Genomic DNA, 21570 nt, shown 5'->3' on the forward strand with positions numbered 1-21570 from the left:
TAAGAAACGTTGCTCATTTCTCAAAAATAGTACGTGTCACGTAGGAACCGACACTTTAATTGTAATCAGCATGATCAAATTATCTAAAAACAACTACATTCGTTAAAAAAAAAGCAAAAAAAAAAAACGGTAGTGTTGTTCATGGTAGCAGTTGAGCTGTTTCGAAAACAAGCCATTATGCAAAGTGATGAAAGCGTGTTTGCACGTAATTATTTCAGAACAATCAGAGTGATTACACTTCACTAGCTGTTTAATGAGAATTGCTGATACCAATTGACTATGTTTCGTTCATCAATAGTTGTGCACTTTATATTTTGAATTATGATAGCCTTTTTATTCTTTTTGGATATTAAAAAAATACAACTTAACTGGGGAATTTCACCTTTGATTGCCGACGGGCTTTGCAGAGTCAGGTAAACTTCTAAGATGTTTTATTAAAATGTGACTGGTTTTAAATTAGAATGTGCTGTATTAAGTTACAACTATTTTAACTTTGACTTGCGTGTAATTATTATTTTATTTGTATACTGTTTTGCTGTCAGGAGAACGATGTAACGAGTGAATACTGAAATAGTATTTATCGCTTTGTGGTATTTACATGTGTCTTTTAAGTAAAATAAAAAAAGTTTAAATAAAAAGTTAGTTTAAATAAAAGCTATTACAGTCACTTAAGTTATGTTTTTAATGTTTTAAAATTTTTTAAAAATTATATTTTATTTTTTAAATTATATTTAAATATTCGATAAATAAATAAGAATGGGGATGATTTTTTATTATTAAACGTTCTTTCGAAATTACTGAAATGACTGCAAACTCCATTCTTGTTTAGTTAAAGTATTTTTAAAAGTAACATCAGAATTTATTTTTATTATCTTTTTAATCATTCGATGTTTGTGATGGTACCTTTTGGTTAAATTTACTTATTTTTAAATATGCGAAAAGTTAGGCCAAGAAACAGTTTTCATTTGGGAATAAATCTCCCCCTAGCGGATACTTATTTTATTCTCTCGCTAAGTTTCAGTTCCACAGTTAATTTATTTATTTGAAATAGCCATTGAAAAATTGTTATTGAATTTTGGTCTTTTAAAATATTAAGCAACATTGTTCTATAGAATGTCACCACCACATCCTGCCTATTAAGTGGACAAGTCTTGGTTAGCTGAGACTGACATGCACGGATCTCCCTAATGCGCGCACATTGAGGGCACGCAGATGAGGAAACTATTTGAGACTAGTATTTTCGATGATAAACCTGTCAACGGTCCAAATTTGTGTAGGTCGTGGATAACGGAAGATAAGATGGGCTTGACAGGACTAATTGACACTACATTATTTGTGTGTTTGGCGAATAACATTGATTTGTTTAAGATTTTGTCGCCTTATACGCAGCCAACCAGTTATCTGATATCAAGAAAGATCACTGTCATTTTCAACCGACTGCTATATACTTTAGTTTGTAATTACGATTGTGTTTCAAAAAGTAATTCAGTTCATGTCTCTATACTGGACTAAACATACTGAAGTTACCATAAAAAGGCATTACTTTTCCTGATAAAGCATTGATGTCTTGTGTTCAGGGCAAGGGCCATGACTTTTATCGAAGTGTACTACGAATAAAATACTTCCTTACACGAAATTAATTGTTCTTTATTTTGGAATGTCACGACCTCATACTTGATTCTTATTTTCTGTTTATTTATCCACGAAATGGGGACCACCCCGGAACGGCTATGTGGCAGGATCGTGTATTATTTACAATCTGAGGTGCCAGGTACCGCATGTGCAACGGTTATAAGTAGAATACATACGGGCTCAAACCGAGAATTTACACAAAGTTCACTTATATACAAAAAGTTGAAATTACGAAATTTTTAAATTATATACATAATCTGAAGGTTAAACAAAATTATCAGCTGATGAATCTGTGATTAATTTGTTGAATATTTCGTGGGATTCCTCTGGTGACTTCGAACATTACCTGGAAGTTGCTGTGGAAAAACTGACAAGTGTCTTGAAAGTAAGATTGACTCCAAAATTTGCAGTATTTCTTGACAAACTGAAGTAGCATTTGAGTATGGCAAAAAGAGCTGACAGGTATATTCTGTCATGTGCCTGTTTTATGTTCAGGAAGATAATGTCAGTCTGAGATCTGTTGTACTCCGAAGAGGATATCTAAAAGATTGATAGTTGTTGATCTTTTATGGATGTCGGTATATAGATACTCGGATTTGTAACCAAAGCAGTGCTGATCTATTGCTGACTAAATCACTTTTTTAAATATTTTGAGTAGAGAACAGTTTACGGAGATTGGTCACAGGTCTTTAGGAGATTTTTGCTTCTTAATCTTTGGAATAGGCTTGACATGATAGGATCTCTAAATTGTTGGGACGATTCCAGTTTGTAGTATTCGTTTGAAGATATGAGGAAGGTCTAATGTATATGTGCTGCTTATTTTAATTATGAGAAAGTTAAAATCCATCTAGACCCACTGTAGCTTTTTTAGTAATTTGTTTAATGATATCAATAAGGTTCTCTATAGATAAATCGATAGCTTTCGTATGTGGTTTAGGTAGCCTGCACTCCTGTGGGAGAGAAGATTTTCAGTCATTTAGACAAGCCTGCTTTGTGCCCATTCCTGGACTAGCTTTTGGTTTATGTCAGCATGATACTTGTTTCAACGGTATTGTTATCTCTTCAGAGCATTTGTTCCTTGTCCTTAAATTTTGGAATATAGGCTTTGAGTATACAGTAACCAAAAGATTTTTGAACATCGTACTCTTATGTTGTGGTCTATGAAACGAAAGGAATGTGCTTGAAGTTGCAAGTTGTGTGTGTTCTGTAGATTATAACGTACAGTTTCAACAAAAAAAATAGTAAAATTCTGTTTTGGAATTTTTTTTAATTGCTATTTGTTACCACTACATTAAAAGAAGTTGAATTTATTCCTCTTTTAATACGTACTTAGTTAATTTGTTTTATTTAGTATTTTTTAACATGCTGCAGTATTTATTTAATTTTTCATTAATGGCGTCGTTAGGACAGTGATAACATTTGTCGTTCGTAGGATCGCCTTCCTTCCCCACAGCGGGTGGAAAAACCTGAGTTGAATCCAGTCGACGACGGGAGGAATTTTTAGGATTTTTTTCACAATGTTTTTTTTCCTCTCGGAAACAGGTTTTTCGTCCAGCAAAATAGAAAATCGACCTCAGAACACACGCAATTTACAGAAAATATACACGGTTAGCCGCTGATACTCTTAGAACCCTACTACAATAACATCAACAATAACATTTGTAACAAGTTACAATTAACTCCAGGAAACATTCATATTGGATAAGCCGCTGTATTTATAGATTTATCTTAATTTTAGAGATAAATCGAAGGAATTAGAAACACACTGTTCTCGTTCAGTCAGAGAGAGAAGAGAAAGAGATAAAGAAAGGAAGAAGATTCGGCAGAGGTTCGAATTCGTTCGAACCCAGATCTCTCCAAAGGACTGACAAGTGGCCAAATTACTATACCATCAAAGAGAGTGCTTCAGAGCACAGAAAGACACCCATCAGCACCGTGAGACACAAAAAAAGGTGAAAAACTTTGCATCTATACACATAGTTCAGTCTGTGGCAAAAGTTTCATGCTATGTAGTTATTGTACATGACGGGCATTGTATCTTTATGCTCATAACAAGTGGGTTTGCTACTTAGTGCATTGATCTGATATCGTGGAGAAACTTTGCTATGAGTTGCCTTGGTCACTATTCTAAATAAAAGCCACCGGTTCAATGGAGCACTGCCTTTTATACTGATGCTTTTTATTTGAAGTGTATACCATTACCCAGACCCGTGTTTCGGCTCTGATTGCAGTCTCATAGGTGGGCAGGTGGGCATTGTGAAGTCAGATCCACTGTGGTTAAGCCAGAAATGGCGTGTTCTTTCAGTACTTTTCCCTCTCTAAGGTATCAGATCAGTTTGCCTATTCTGGTCTCGATCTATCTGTTCTTGATCTTCTACTTTTTCGTTTGTAGGCTTTAGAATTATTTTATTCATCCTTTCGTTTGTTCCCCCAAATCTCTAAGAAGATGAATTAAATATTTTATTGATATCTTACAGCCTTCTTTCTTTTCTGTCTACGGTTTATTACACTTGGCAGCAAGAACCTTCTGTATTTAGAACTGACAGTTAAGAATCCATCTCTCTCTCTCTCTCTCTCTCTCTCTCTCTCTCTCTCTCTCTCTCTCTCTCTCTCTGAGGTTAAATTCGTGACGTCAACGCTAAACATAAGCCAAGGACTGTGTAAAAGGCTGCTGACATATTACAGCTTAGTGCAGTGTCCCATTCAGTAAACAAAACCTGCGGCTTACTAAAATACTCTATATCAGTAGGACACTGTTTATTGAAAATAGCTTTCATATTCGATATTATCACTTTAATTATCAATCTTTTGTCTTTCGTTTTTGTTTTACCTTTCTGTCAACAGGCTTCTGAACTACCATATAAATTCCTGACTTTGTAAAACATTGTTATGCTCTCATCACAGTATTTGTTTCACTTTCTCATTTAAAAATAATAATTAGCCTAATATCTGCAACATCGAATAACTGCAAGTTACTAATTTAAATCGAAAACTAATAGATCACTGATAATATAGTTAGACAAGGACGCTACGTGGTTGTTTTCCATTAAGGTTATTATTACATTAAAACCACTCTAATACCACATGAAAATTAATAATATAGTTTATTAGGCTGTTTGACTACATTACTATACATTAAGCTGACGTTTTGGGTATCTTGATGATGGGTATCTGTAAGATACCAGAAACGTCATCTTAATGTATAGTAATGTAGGCAAACAGCCTAATAAACTTTATTATTAATTTTCACGTGGTATAAGAGTGGTTTTAATACAATAATAACCATAATAGATCACTGATAACTTTCGCTATTTGTTATTAAGAAGATACAACGTACTGATCTTCTTTCGGGTCATGTAAGATTAGAAATTGTAGCCTGTGAATTATTTGTAGCTTATACTAAGGTGAACTAGTCTCAGACTGGGAAATGAACAACCTGTTTGCCAAGATAACTTTCAAATAACTTTCAACTTTATTTTTGTTTTGTTATTATATCCGTCCGTCCATCCGCATGTAACAACTCGACTCCCGGTAGATGGATTTTCATGAAATATTATATTTTAGCCTTTTAAAAAATTTGTTGAGCTATTCCAAATTTTATTGAAATCGGACTAATAGAAATCCAGCAATTATTTTTTTTTCCTAACTTCCAATTCAATTGATAGATTTTCGTGTGCAAAACCTGACACAATTATTATTTCTTTGCCCATCCCTCCTAGTGTAATAATTGGTAGGGTGTTATGAAATGTATAAAGTTAATAATTCGCTGGTAGAGTATTATAAAAAATCCGAAAAACTCATTGTGGTTATAATGAGGATAATTGTGGATGATACAGGTACCTTGGGTAAATTGTCTTAATAAAATTCGTTTTATTTTAGAAATTGCTAATATTAAAATAAAATGTCATAAATTGCACCCCGTGCATTATTATCTGTAACCACCTTTTGTCATTTTTATATAGCACTACTAAATAGTCTATTGTTTATATTAAATTAGCTTTATCTTTTGTAGAGGACCAATAGGTAAGTCCCGGACCAAAAAACAAGTGGCAGTATGGCAGACACAGGAGGAATAGACAGAGCATATATCAAAGACGCGAGAGGCATCTTACGTTGTTGTCAAGCTGTAAGTATCAGAAATTCGTTCGAATACATATTTTAGGGATTTAATATTTTAAAAATTGAAAAGGTGTTTTAGTCTTCTTTGTATCCTCATAAACAATGCACGGGAATTTCTATTTTTTTCAAAGTTAGTCAATTAAGTAACCCAAGTGCGAGTTTCATAATTTAATAATGAAAGAATTTCACATGTTGTATACTTCTATTATATACCGTAAGCTTTCATATAAGACCTGTTTGTCAGTCAGTTCGTCCGTCCGCATGTAACAACTCGACTCCGAATAGACGGATTTTTCATGAAATATTTCTCACAAAAATGAAATTTCTAAAAAAAAAAAACGATTGCATGTCAGCATTAATGGTATTTGAAAATTTGTGGTTATTTATTGAAATGGCACAATGCGCTAACTCAAACATGCGTTCCCTATGCCCATCGATGGAATATTCTATAAGCTATCAGTTATGGATTAATCGAAGTACTGTACACTCAGTGAACACTGAATTGTGACCGCCCCATCCGTATGCTGCATAGTATGCAATACAAAAAGCCGATCTGCGCGGGAAGCCCAGTGGTATCGTCACCGTTAGGCGAGAGTAACATGGTGAAAAAAGCCCGGGTTCGAATCCCATCGATGACGCGAGGAACTTTAGTGAGCTTTTTTCACTCCGTGGCTGAGTTAGTCGGCCCCATGTGAAAATAGCAAGTTCTCACTCCCCAGAAAAACTGGGGTTTTTCGTCCAGCAAAAAAGACAAATCGACCAGAGAACGTACGCAATTTACACACATAATACACATGGGTAGTTGAAAGGTAATTTCCAGGTGATCCTAATATAATACAAAAAGCCGAACAGCTTCAGATCAAAGTAACAAAGTAGCCGTTATGGGACGTAGTAAAGATATCACGGAGTTTCAAATGGACATGACTGTGGGAGCTCGTGCGTCAAGTGCTTCTATATCAGAAACGACACGTCTTGTCAGTTGCTCACTGCCGCTGTGGTTAAGGTGCACAAAGAATGGTGTCGAACGGGTCAACATCACCTCCCGCCGACAGAACTGTAAAGGATTATGCAAGGTAGATGTTCGTGGTAAGCGAAGGGTGAAGTGCATTGTACATGCTCAACGACAGGTCACTGTGCGACAGTTGGCATCGCAGTATAATATCCCAAATGACGATGCGCCGCACAATTAGACGTCTAGGGTACCACAGCAGATGACCTAAGAGACATCCCCTCTCCTCACCCCCTGATCATCGTCGACGGCGAATGTTGTGGTGCCAACATTCGCCGTCAACGAAACACCGGTTGGATATTGGAGGAATGGAAACGAGTGTACTGGTCGGATGAGTCTAAATACCTGGTTCAACACGCCGAAGGATGTCTTCGTGTGTGGCGCGAGCACCACAGGTCCACGAACCCATCGTGCATGGTGCTCACTATCCAGGCAGATGGCGATGGTTGCTTAATATGGGGCATATTTTGCTGGAAAGAAATAGGACCCCTAGTAAGTATGGACCAATGTTTCACTGGTGCGGTCTACCGGGATCTTAGGAGACCATGTGCACCACACCATGTTACATTTTCACCCTGGACAGAAACGAGATCTTTCAAAACGATAATGACTTTGTCAGGGCCCCCACTGTGCACGAGTGATTCGACGACCAGTGAAGATATCACCCATCTTGGTTAGCCTACACATTCGCCAGACCACATCCAATTGAACACCTGTGGCATGTTTTAGAAAGGGAAATGAGGCGTATGGACACGCAACCGTCATTTATTCCGACACTGTGGAAAGCCTTGAAGGCAGAGTGGCTGCAGATATCTAGGGACGTCTTCAGGCGTCTAGTGGAGTCAATGCCTAGGCTAATAGCAGCTTTATCCGTAACGGTGGCCCAACACGGTATTAGGTAGGTGGTCACAATCCAATGATCACTGAGTGTATATATATATAAAGGTCAACTAATGGCAGCATTGATCATTATGATCCATAATGTTTTGTACATTATATATGGAGGACCCCTCGTGGGCAGCACAGTTGATAGAATCGCCGTCCTCCCCCACAGCGGGTGTGAAACGACCTTAGTTCGAGTCCCATCGATGACATGAAGAATTTTTACAACTTTTTCACAACTGGCTGAGTTCGTTGGTCTCAGGCGAGGATAGCATGGTTTTTCTCCCGGAAACTCTAGTTTTTGTCCAGCAAACAGAAAATCGACCTCAGAATACACCAATTTAGACAATATACACAGAGCAATATAGCCTTAGTCGCTAACGCTCCTAAATCCTACAACAACAACATTATATATGTGCACATTTTGTTGAAATTAATAAATAAAACTATGTTAAATATTCTTTTAGCCGCATGGAACGCATATATATCAAGAAATGGAAATTTGTGAAATAATGAGCACTTCAATCTAAATGGAGTGTAATCTGCCTTTAATTTCTTAAAGAATTACAGATTATTCTCAGACGTTTCGTGGTACTTCCTGTACCACTTCTTCCCTAACTACAAAAACAGCATAACTGGTAAATTACGTTAATTTCATTTATATATAGAGTTACATATTCGATTACATATTTATTACTTGTTAACAAACTTCAATTAATAGATCCCTTGGTAATTTTATGCGTAACAGATCCTGAATTATATGCACAATAGATCCTGAATTCAGGATATATTTCATATAATTACTAAAGGATCTATTACGCATATAATTACTGAAGGATTTATTACCAATTCAGGATCTGCATATAATTACTGTAGGCTAAATATTAAAAAATAAGAAATATGTGTACAAATTAACAACTCCATGTAAATGAAGGCACCATAATTTACTAGTTCTGCTGTATTTGGAGCCACTTAAGAAGTGGTACAGGAAATACCACGAATCTCTAATTCTTTAAGAAATTAAAGGCTGATTACCACCTACGCAGGTTGAAGTGTTCATTATTTCTAAAATATCTATCAATCTTGAATGTTTTAAAAGTTTAATTTTGAATCTTGAATTTTTTTAAAAGTTTCTCATTGGCTTTAAACCTTTAGACCTATTTTTATTTTGCGAATTGCTATTATTCAGTCACAGCTCTGAAGAAAAACTGTTCCTTTGTTAGAAAGACTACTTAAGTAGTATATTTAAAAAAAAAAAAACCAGTTTAAACACTATTAAAAATGACAGAAATTTTTAAATAAACTAAATCTGTTATTATTTAGTTGCACCTATTTATTCGGAACTGACTCCATACGCTCTTTGGAGTAGACAGGGGTTCAAGCCCCTTACTGCTAAATACGGTCGATATGCCAACCTGCACTGGACCAGCGTGGTAGATTATGGTCCTAAGAGAACCTCTATTCAACCATTACCGGCCGCCAGAGGGTAGAAGAGAGATGAAGACAGACACAGGATGCTTTAACCGCCCCTTTGGCACGATATGATTCTTCCTAATGCGGGGTGAATAACCCTGTCATCAGTGTGTCTCTTGACGTGAATGTGCTTGTCGCTAGCTCCCAAATAGAATTGGAATTCATTACTAGACTATACAACGTCATTCATCACGTCAGTCGGCTCTTTCTCTCGAACTGCAAATGCTGATGACGATGCTGTTATGGCATTTCAACTTTTCTGTGATCTGTAAATGGTGTTCTTTGATATTGGCTGTGCTTAGTGTGGCTTAAATGCTCGAAATCTAGCGGGTAGTCATGGATCTTGATCTCTACGCTACAGCACATAAATTAATGCTCAATGTGTAGGTTCATATAATACTGAGAAATTTAACCGAAGAGAATGGACATCCCAAGCCATGGACACTGAAAACATTCTTTTACCTCCTGTTCCCATCCAGTTTGGTTGCCTATTTTTGAATGAACAACAATTTATACTTCTCAAAAAACAAAAACAGCAATTTGAAAGCCAAAAATATTCAGGTGTTGCCTTCCTCCATTTGGAACCGTTAATTCTAACTATAATGAGAACTGTCAGCAACTTAAATTGTTCTAAATCAAAGAGCGGATTGACCAGCTACCCTTAACACATCCACCAACTGAACAGACTGTATTTATGAGGTACCCTATGTTCAAACTAGAGACTTTCACAACGTAGACCTGTACGTTACCTAGTCCGCCCTGGTAGCACAGTGGTTATTATCATCTTCCTCCAAACACCGGGTGGAAAAAAACCCAGGTTCGAATTTCGTTAATGAAACTAGGAACTTTTATGGGCTTTTTTTCACTCCGCGTCTTAGTTAGTCGGTCTTAGGCGTGGATAGAAAATGTATTTATTCCGGGAAACTATGGTTTATCGTCCATGAAACAAACAAACTGGCCAAAGAACATGGCAGTTCATGAATATAATACACGTGGGTAGATGAGGTAATTCTCGGGTGGCCGTAATATGACAGTTTTCGTCCATTGTCAAGAAGCCCTGGTTGGCCTGATTATTAATAACCTGTAAACTAAACGACCTTCGCGTAATACTCTATCTGGTGTCCTGGTGTTCATTTAGCAGAATCTTGTCCTCCTACGTAGCAGGAAGACAATAGCGTTGCTGAGGTTATTTCTCAAGTTCTTTCACCCCAAAAGTGGCTCATCATTTTAACTCACGGTAGGAAAACTTATTCTCCTCACTCACGTGACGCTGTATGACACATCCACTCATGAACATTCCAAATCCACAGCACCTTATTGGCATCCGCGAATCTTCTCGTTGAATTCAGATATCTTTAACAATAGCATAACATTAATTCTAGACTTGACATTCTCGGTTTTTATTGTTTAATTGTGTTTATCTTTCAGGTTCTGGCTATACTTGGGATCATCTGTATCGAATGCGCTACTGGTTGTTGGCTTATTTATCGGGATCGTTTTCGGTTTTTCCTCTTCGTTGCCTCCGTGTCCTTTATCCTGGCGCTCTTAATACTGCTGATCTGCCTCCTCCGACTGCAGAAGCGCCTTAGCGCAAGGATCAACTTTCCCCTTACTGTGAGTGTACTTCACTTAATCAGCACTTTCCACCAAACTTCTCCCTCCCTTTCCCCGCTATATATAGGTTGGCGGCCTGTGAAGAAGTTTCCTTGAAGTGGGCTAAAAAGAGGCGACTTGCGAGGATGGTATCTGGAACATTTTTGTTCTCACTGCCGAACATTTCCTTGTTTGCTTCCATTTATTTAGTTTTTATTATTTTTTTCCTTGAACCTCCCTCACCTTCCGTATGAAAAAAAAAAATAACACAGAAGGTAAATAAATACTGAGAAACTGCCATCAAAATAAACTTTCCAGTTTATGTGTGTGAATAGGATATTTACGACTTTCCTTTGTAATATTATATAATTTCTGATAGCTTTTACTAATATTATAATTATTCAATGATCAGTAATTATATTATAATTACTGATATATAATTACTGGTTCAAGTATCATCTATGACAAATCTCCATATATGTCAAATAGAGAATGCACATAATAATTTCTAGGTTTAAAAATCCTAGACAATTGATGTAAACACATTATCTATAGTATTTATTTAATATAAAATTAATAATTATTAATAACATTTAAGTAAAGCTGTTATTATTATTAATTATTAGCAACGATTGATTAAAACTATTCTTATTGACTGTTATTAATTTTATTACGAATTAACTAATAATTAAGTTTTTGATTACCTTTATTAGTATCGTTGTAGGGTTATTTTCAATTTATACCCAAGGCAAAATCGCATGGCGTTACTTTTACTGACACTGCTTGCGTGTGTGTGATATGTGGACATGTGTTTTGTCTTATGTAAGGCGGTCCCTGAACGTTAGTTTAACTCCCCCGCGGTTCTCTGTGATGATATACAAAACTCTGTACAATGGCCAGAAATGAGTGTAGTGCTATGTTTGCGCAGTGTGTGTGTGTGTGTTTTTGTTTAGTTATTTCTGGCCACTTAGCTACCAGGAAGGCTGCTTCCCAGTACCCGTCCATGCCACGAGGAGGCGGGCCACGACTGTACAAATACTATACTAAATGTATTATTACCAGCACCCATAGGAAGAAGCGCAAGTCGTATGGGTGCAGCAGTTCCCTGTATTCACGTAGTGGTGAACACAGGGTGAAGACCATAAAGAATCCCGCATCCACTGGAGATAGGGTAATACCAGTGGATACGAGCAGTTCCCGTACGCAGAAAGCTCAAATCTGGGTACGATCAGGTGAAAATCCCATCTCTAATAAACTGGAGACCAGCGAATACTGCTTCCGAAGGGAAGAGCATATAAAATAAAAAACTGTCCCCAAAGGGATTGGCATAACTAACAATTTTAGAATAAAAATATTTAAATGGAGTTTTAATAATTTAAATATTTTGCGTGTGTGAGTTGGATAGTCTGCGAATATTTTTGTTTCTTCAGTTACATTCGTTTGTCCAGCCAAAATACCTGTATTTTTTTATTTTGATCCGCCACCATTGAGAAACAAGATGGCAGCCACTGAAATTTTGATTATATCTGCACTCCAATCCAAAGGATTTCTCCCGAAGAAGAATGTTCATGAGTTACTTTATGATGTAACTTTATTGGTTCTACATAAAACTAATAAAGTGGACTCTCAGCATATATAAAATAATTAACACGTAATAATTATTAGGCAGGTTTATCCATTTATTGTGTAATTCCAGGATACTAGGGTAAATATAAAAACATGGCACATGATGAATCGAATACAGAGATATTTTTATACAAGTAACAGAAGACAGTTTCATTGTGACAGCAGGTGTTTGAAAAGTAGTGTAGCATTTATTAGTCAGTACTTAATATGGGTTTTTCCCCGAGAAGAACGTAAAAAATCTAAATATTTTTTTTCCAATGTCAAAAGACGTTCAGGATCAATTGCAGGTATCATTGTTCGGGGAAAATGCTATTATTAATTATTCTCAGTGGATACCACACCCAGACGGCCGTTTCAGAGTATATATATGTAGGAATGCAATGCTCTTTAACCTACAGGCTCCTAAGAGTTGGAGAAAAGCTTAGGAGCTAGTGGAAAGAAGAAGGGTGGTAGGAGACCAAAATTTACCCTGAAACAACGGAAAGGAATCACATCCATTTCACTCAGACTGACTCATTAACCACTAATTTATACTTGGAATAAGTAAAGCTTTTCCAATAGCGAAGACCTATTATGTTACCTATTCTCAGTCTCAGTGGATACCACCAAAATGGCCGTTTTATTTGGTCCTTCACTGATGGGTGAGTAGGTACCCTAATGGTGTATAACAGCTAATGACCCAGTTGTGAAAAGAACTCCACAATATGAGAGATGCCGAATGGTGTTTATTGATTTATTACTTAATAATATTTCATATGGTGGACTTATTTTCCCATCTGGGCCCTTAGCTGTTATACCATCAGGGTACTTACCCACCCACCGATGAAGGGCCAAATATCCCCCAACCGGCAGTCTGGGTAGTGGTGGTATCCACAGAAAATAAGTAAAAATAGGGGAAGCTTACTTATTCGAAGTATAACCGAATAGGCAACTCGTTGTAAAGGCATTCACAATATGGATGTAATAAAACGATGCCACTATAATAACTTCTGTTAATTTTTTGCGTATAGACATGATGCATTTGCACTAACTTATATATCTGTAAAAAATTTCTTGTATTGCAATCCGGATTGCATTTTAATTGGATGATTGCAAAGTGAACTGTATTTTAATTGGATAACTTCGTATAAATGGGAATTAATGGGGATCGTTTGTGGAAAGTATAACCATAAGAGTCAAAACGGAAAAGTCAAGCTCTCAGTAAGAAAGATCTATGTTAAGTTGTCCGCACGAGTAATTCATTCATCAAAGTGACCTTGAATACTTGTCTTCTAGAATTTTAAATTGGCTTTAGTAAAGAAGAGCCTCAAACTTTTGGCATTATGCCTACAAGACAATCAAGTAGAGGTTGAAAAGAAAGAAAGGTAAGGTCTCACTCACTCTCTCTCTCTCGCTTTCACTCCTCTCCGTCATATTGACTTGGCACCAGTTTTATGTTGCTGGCATTACTTATTTGCTTAGTGTAAATTAGATCTTTAGCTCTATTCCATACCTGTTTATACCAAACATTATGAAAAGATCAAATATTTTACTCCAACAAAGCACTTGGAAACCCATCTGGAAAAAACTACTTTTTATAAAGTTTATAAATAATGTGATATTTATCTATAAAATATTTTTTTTTTTTTTATTATTTGAGCATAAATAAGAACCTTGAATGAATAGGTGCACGCAAAATTCCGCTGTGTTAAATTGTTAGAGATTGTAAATGGACGCACAAGAATTAAACAAGTTTCAATGTGTTTAAACATGTTTGGGACACGTAGACATTGATTGTGTTGCGTTGACAAGTATACTGTATTCAGCTATCGTTGAGCTGTGATATTTAGAATAAGTTTCGAGCCAGCTAGAATCGCAAACTGTGTATGTGCCGAGATTTTGTAGTTGGTTTCCTAGTTTTTAGACCAAAAAAACATTGCGCAGTTTGCTTCCGAGTGTCTTTGGTAAATTTATTACATGATGCGCTTAAAAATGTTTCGAAAAATGAACACATTTTTATTTATTTATATATAGTTTGACATTTTTCAGTTATGGTTGGTCACAATTTCAGCCAATGGACTCGAACCCACAGGCGAAAATATCTGAATATACTTTTAACGTTCTTCATCTGCTTGCCCATTTCCATTTCGAAATAATTAACTATGATAGTTAATTATTTATTCATTTTAATGTTTTATAACTGAACCCAACCTAATTTGTCTAGTGGGTTACTTTATGTGTGAAGTAATGACAAATATTTTTCTTTGCAGCTTTTGGTGAATGACAGCTTCGTCACACTTTTCTACCTCATTGCCTCCATACTCAGCTTTACTGCCTTCTGTCAACACGCAAATTCAAACGCAGCTGCCAAAATTGCAGGGGTGAGTATGCTTATCACGTATAAGATAACCCGGTCATAGAACTGAATGAAATTAATTTTTGATAATGTGCTACTACTTGAGTTACTGGGTCACTAGTTTTCGTGTTCTGCTTGTTTGATTAATGGCTTTCCCTCTGTCTCTCTCTCTCTCTGTCCTCCTCCCACTTAGGTTTCGCGGATTTGTATTAATTTCTTTTTCAACAACATTCTCTTTCATAAATAATATATTCGATGTTATTTAAGGTATATTAGGAGTGAAAATGTCTGTCTGCTTTTATTAAAATGGTAGAATGGGCGAATACCAACCAACCAGTCGACATAGCAACTGTTACTACATCAACACCGACATTATCCTGGATAATAAACTTTAAAGGCTACATATATCAGCACCATTTGTTGATTTAGCTTTGCTATTTCCTGGGCTGTTTCAGAACAGCAAATATTCTGAGTCCAGAATAGCGTGGAAGTATTGGCCCAGTGCCTTTAAGAAGCAGATGTGAGAGTGCTAGATCTGAAGACCTGGATTGGCGCAATCACTGCATGAAAGATGTTTAAATCTGTATGATCTGCACCAAAATTTATTCCATTTCTGTTCAGGCAAATAATAAAAGGTGCGAATTAATTACGACATCCCCCCTCACTAGATATTTGAGTGAAAACTGGTTCCAAATTACGCGGAGATCTAGGCTAATAGTTTGAGCATTAAGGAGGACTATAAGAAATGATGCGTTAGTGATCTCATAGTTTAAGTAATAACAGACTTTGTCATGTGTTGTATGCACTTTAATTTATTGATAATATTGAATAATTTAAATTACCAGCTATTCGTCCTCCTCACTGAACCGTCGTTTTTATGGCGACGATTCTAAATTCTCTACGAAACCAAGAATTATTTATGAAATATAACATTTCCGTTGTCATTTTACACTTTTTTAATTGTGCAACTAGCGAATTGCTACAAATAAACTAAATCTAATCAATAATAAGAACAAGAATATTGAGATGTTCCTGTTCCTATTCTCAGTATTCTTGTTCTTGAAGGAACAAGAATATTCAGATGTTTTGTCTTTTCTGTCCTCCTTTATGGAGCTGAGGCTTGGACACTGACAAAGAAGACCCAGATTAATTTATATGTGGTGTTACAGATGAATGTTAAGAGTGTCATGGACTGATAAGATAAAGAATGGTGAGATCATGAGATGAATGAAGAAAAATACAGAAATAACTAACACCATTAAGGAGAGGAAATTAAAATATTTAGGACATTTCATAAGGAATGACAAATATAAGATATTGCTATTGATAATCCAGGGCAAGATCAATGGAAAAATACCTCGAGGGAAACGATGGAAATCTTGGTTAGCAAACCTCAGAGAGTGGTATGATTAGAGTAACGAGGGTTTGTTTCGGGCTTCTCTCTCAAGTTCGTCATTGCGAAGATGACAGCCAACTTCTGCAAAGAGACGGCACACTGAAGAAGAAGAATCAATAATATGTCGTTGTGTCAAAGTGTGTTTACTTCTTTTAATCATTCTTTAAGCACCACGTAATGCCTTCTTAATATAAGAGAATTTATCTTTTTCAAGGAGTGAATCTTAGCAACGTGGAATATTTAGATGTTGAATTTAACGTAATAGATTCAGGTTTTAGAATAAGGAGACATTTACAAATTACTTAATGCGTTTTATTTAACTTGGTGTCTCACCATATTATTACGTAAGGAAGTACTCTAATACTTTCAGATATCAGTTAAGCTGTTTGTTTATTTGGAAATATTCTAATTCAAGTCACATTATTATCATTTTTTGGAAAAAGAACCATATAAAATTCGTGCGTCATTCGTTTTCTATAACAGACATCACTCTTACATCCTGTAATAATCCATTTTATCCAAATCAGTCACTAAGATAATGATGGCAGCATGTGTATTGTGCCAGTAAATTACGTGTGTCTCAAATTATGTTTTGGGGATGAAAAATCTAAACCACATTACGGAAAATATTTACTGTATATGAAAGTTATAGGTACCGTTTATCCTTAAAGAGTCGTGGAAGTTATTTGGCTAGAGATTCACACGAAAGACAAATACACTGTCCTCCCCAACATGTATTAGGACACTAAAAAAAAAAAAAAAAAAATTCTGGTCAGAAAGAATAAATGTTTAATGATTAGCATGACTCCATGGGCTTTGATGACATCATTCTGCAAGTATTTTCTAAAAGTTGTTATAATGCTCAAGAGCTCGGTCGTCTTCTTTTTTTTCTGTCTCTCATTGTAGCCGTCAAGATCCCAAAGATATTTAATTCTAATTTATTACTCTATGTTTATTACCTCACCTAGGTTTTCTACGCTGATTTTAAAATCAACATACTTTTTTTGTATGAGTAAGGATTTTTTTCAAATTTGGAACAAAATAAAAAAATAAAAATACATTTTATTTAATTTTTCCAAATAACACTTTGTACTTTTTATAATGGAAAGATAAAGAAGAATATTAATACAAAAATTAACGTTTTTCCAGATTCACCAGATTGTTCGAATGAACTGTAAGTCTTTAGTTAAAATTGTCGAAATTTCTTCCCTCATGACTGGAATAGCAGCTAAAATCCTATTTCCACAACTTGTTAAAACGTGTGAGTGCAATTCCCGCCCAGAAAAGAATTTGTCGACTTTTATTTCACATTATAGTCAAGTTGAGCATTGTGCGTTTCTTATTTTTATTTTTTATCCATACAGAAGTTCGAGTTTTTCATCCTGAAAATTGACCAATAATCACCATTAGTAAAACAGTTTGACTGGATAGAGGGTGATCATTACTTATACTCTCTGAATAGAAGTGATTTAAAAAAAAAAAAACTTTGAGAAATACTAGTCTAGTCTAAAAAATCCCAAATCCATTTATTAAGTTTACTCAAAGGTTAAAACAATATTTCACATCAGTTAGCGGTCAGCACCAAAACAACAATATATCTGAGGAATCAATATGTCGACTGTAACTGGGTGAATTCTCTGGTCGATATGTTTGTGTGATGGAAGAAAAACTCAGTTTTCAGGAATTAAAATCAGGTAAACAACCACTCAGCCGAAACCGACTAACTAGGCCACATGTGGAAAAAGTCCATAAAAATTCCTTGCGGTATTCCATGACGGTATTCAAATCCAGGCCTTGTCCATTAGGTGGGGGAAGACAGTGATTATAATCACTCTGTACCCTGGTTGATGATATTCTTTCTTCGTTTGAAATTTTACTTTTCTCGTTGTACATGAAAATATATTTTCATGTACAACGAGAAAACGTGAAAATCTATTTTTAAATGAAAACAAATAAAATATGATTTATTTGTTTGTTTAAGGGTACTATGGAGCATCAGCCTCTCAGGCTATAATGCTCCAAGCCAATATGAATATGAAAATGCTTATATAGGGTGTAGTTGAAGAAGAATAACTAACTCCACATTCCTATGGCCTTTATCATCTCTTCTTACTACTTGACTCAATGTCTGAACTTAACATAGTCCTTACGATAAGAGGGATTTAATATCATCATAATCTTTCAATAACCAAAAATTCTTATTTTTCTGACTAGTCCGCGTATGTAATCCCATGAAAGTTAGTGGAATTTTATATTTTTTGTCAATGAAAGCTATCATGCTTGAAAATGACACAGTTCATCATGTGTATCAGCTTACTAGAGTTGCCCAATAAGAACGTAAACAAGATTCAATTTAATGACCGCATTTTTAGCCTAATGCTAATCTAAACCTACAGTTATCGTGTTTCACAGATAAGAAACTTATAGCGTTATATAAAATACGATAAGGTCTTTGACGTTAACTTCCAGAAAGATTTCGTTTCTGTTGCTAACCCGTCATAAGGTAGGCCACACATGTCATGAACTGTAAAGTTATATCCGTTAGCTTTATCTGTAGATATTATATCTTAGAGTACGCAAGACTTAATCAGTGTTTGGCAAAATGGTTTTACCGTAACATTTTCAAACGCATTACTAACTAAAATCTGTTTCCTTTGTAGGTGTTCGGACTTCTGGCAATGCTTTGTTTCGCTATTCATGCCATTCTTGATTTCGTGGACTTCAGGGAAAGCAGGTTGACCACCACCACCACCACAACTTCAATGGAAGTAGGACAGACGACCACAACTGTTACCGTCACTGCCAGCAACTGATTTCTTATACCGATCTTTACGAATTCGTTGTGCGTCCCTTGTTCTATAAAAACATTCCTAGAAATCTAAGAAAAATAAATGTCTGTGGAACGTTTGCGTCAATCACATTAGTAGTGCGAACTCAATGTTATACTGCTCAAAGTCATCTTTCCGCAGTAAACAATTCAATAAGCTGTAAATGAAGCTTCTACATGACGTTAAGCAGAAATAAGAACCTACAGAAGCTTCATTTCCAGTAGGATTGCAATTATATCACACTGTATCTATAACACCACTCTATTCTAATCCAATGGCTTAAAAAAAAAAAATTATTTCCCATTGGATTACGTATATTCTTCCTAAGTGGAAACAGACAAGTAGGTTATAAGTTTGTAGAACCGGTACACAACTTCTTTCTCCAAAGTTCCGTGATTTACTGTATAAAATGGATGTGGGATACAACTGTTGTCGTTAGTTTCTTGTTACCGTATGAGGTGGAGCATTATTATTTTTATCTGATATACACGCATACAGTAGAGTAATAATGACTCACTAATTCAAGTGTACAAAAATGCAGAATAAAGATATTCGCACGTATTTTATAAAATACCATAATCAACAAACAGAATGACTAGTAATGAAGTCATTAAACATTTATAGTTATAAACAAACATGTATTTATTCAAAGAAATTAATACTGTTTTGGCCCATGTTTGGCAGTAATGATTTTTCCAGTCCTTTGTGGAAGATGTTCTACTAATTTCTAGAAGAAAGCTGGTGGTATTGTTGTTGTTGTAAGGTTTTAGGAGCATCAGCATCTAAGGCTATATTGCTCGGTGTATACTGGCTATAAATTGCGTGTGATCTCTGGTCTATTTTCTGTTTGCTGGAGAAAAACCAGAGTTTCTGGGATCAAAAACTATGCTTCCCTCGCCTGAGACCGACTAACTCGGCCACGTTGTGGAAAAATGTCCGTAAAAGTTCCTTACCTCATTGGCGGGACTCGAACTCAGGTCTCTTCCACCCCTGTGGGGAAGAAGCCGATTCTACCAACTATGCAACCCACAATGGTTGGCTTTCCATTAAAGCATTTGTCAGCTATAAAAACGCTACACTTACATTAAAGCATTTGTCAGCTCTAAAAACGCTAAATTCCATAAAAGCATTTGTCAGCTCTAAAAACGCTACACTTCCATAAAAGCATTCGTCAGTTCTAAAAATGAGAAGAGAGTATCTTGGCCTAATTCTGCATCCAAATTCATTCCAATGATCTTCATTTGGGTTAAGTTCGAAGCTCTCTGCTCACTGCTGTACAAATTATGCTTTCACAATTCATTCTTTGTGAACATGAAACGGTGTCGTGTCGGAAGGTGTAAGAGCAGCTTTCGTAAAATTGCCAAAAGGACACACGAAAATACCCATAACATCAATGTAAGCCGCATCAATCGTGGTTCCATGTTCTGTGAAAATTCATGGCGAGTGGCTCTCTATGTGCCATTGAAACATTTACAGGTTTGCCTATGACCACTCATAATGCCAAACTCAGATTCTCTAGATCTTTGTGGCAAGAGAGAGAACGTCGTAACCGAGTGATCAGGCATGAGGTGCACAAGTACACGTAGTATTAGTGACCGTAGTTCAATCCACGTGACTACTAAATACGCTGTTGTTTATTGTGTCCCTTTATTTATAATAGTTTTAAGATGCGTCAGCTCCTGTCAGCTAGTATTTTAAACCTACTCTGTTGTTTCTTGAACTCAGCGTCACCTCTGGACGACCATTTCTTCAGCACACTGTGTGTACTGTCGGCAGCCAGCTTTTGACTTGAGAATGCTTAATTTCTAACATAATTGTACAATGATATGACATCTTTATGAACTATATCCCCAAATTAATTGTAAAGCATATATACTAAATGTTTAATTATTAAACGAAATAAGTGTTTCATAACATGGGTTCTTAACTTTTTTGTACAGACATTCAACCATTGTAAACAAAATATATGGTCGAAAAATTCAATTTTGAAAAGAAGTGGTTGTTTAAGGCCACTTTCTATCCGTTAAAACAACTCAAAAAAGAAGCAAAAAAAGGGTGGGGTGTATTTGAATGTCTCTTCACCTGCCCCAGGGAGGTGAGCCTCTTAAAAGAACCTCTACTTTTTAATGATAATAAATGTTAACTATAAATAAATTGTAAGGTGCGAACTATTGCCATTGGTTTCCTTCAAAGCAGCCTGGACTGCTGCACTGTTGCATCATTACTAGCGTTCCTAAAGTACCATTGTTTCGTCTGAATCGGCTTTGCAACTCTAAATTTCCGAATCTATTAGACCAAAAGAAAATCATTTTAAATCAGCGCAGACCCTAATTTTAATATTTATGATGCTCCGAGAAAAAGTTCATAAAAAATGTGTTTTTTATTATCTGAAAATCGCAACCAAATCATTGATTCTTAACGTCTTTGACTCTTGTACTCAGGAATACTAACACACTCATATCGCGCAAGAAACCGAAGTTTGTTAACCTCATTTAAGAATTTGAAAATAAAATCTATTAAATCTTAGCTTTGTAAAATCTCTTTTGATTGTCCGGCTAGAAGAATTTAAGACAAAATCGATAAAGATATTTTTAATGGGAACTCTACTTCTTAAGTATATTAAAGCTATCATGAATCTAAAAATCGCTTCGTTACTTGCACTAGGAAATCCTTTATC

The 21570-nt window shown here is 35.8% G+C and overlaps 1 protein-coding gene across 1 annotated transcript in view; it reads left to right on the forward strand.

Moving 5' to 3' along the window:
• The window catches only part of LOC150089875 (CKLF-like MARVEL transmembrane domain-containing protein 4), a 29270-nt gene extending 10285 nt beyond the window's left edge, over positions 1–18985 (forward strand). The window contains exons 2-5 of the mRNA XM_090368874.1: positions 5645–5758; positions 10544–10729; positions 14584–14694; positions 18726–18985. Coding sequence (XP_090225000.1) covers positions 5687–5758; positions 10544–10729; positions 14584–14694; positions 18726–18878 — 522 coding nt within the window. The 5' untranslated portion in view covers positions 5645–5686 and the 3' untranslated portion in view covers positions 18879–18985. The remainder of the gene's footprint in view (positions 1–5644; positions 5759–10543; positions 10730–14583; positions 14695–18725) is intronic.
• The last annotated feature ends 2585 nt before the right edge of the window (positions 18986–21570 follow it).

The sequence above is a fragment of the Mastigoproctus giganteus genome, chromosome 2 (assembly GCF_048544385.1).
Source record: "Mastigoproctus giganteus isolate SK-2022 chromosome 2, ASM4854438v1, whole genome shotgun sequence".
NCBI lineage: Eukaryota > Metazoa > Arthropoda > Arachnida > Uropygi > Thelyphonidae > Mastigoproctus > Mastigoproctus giganteus.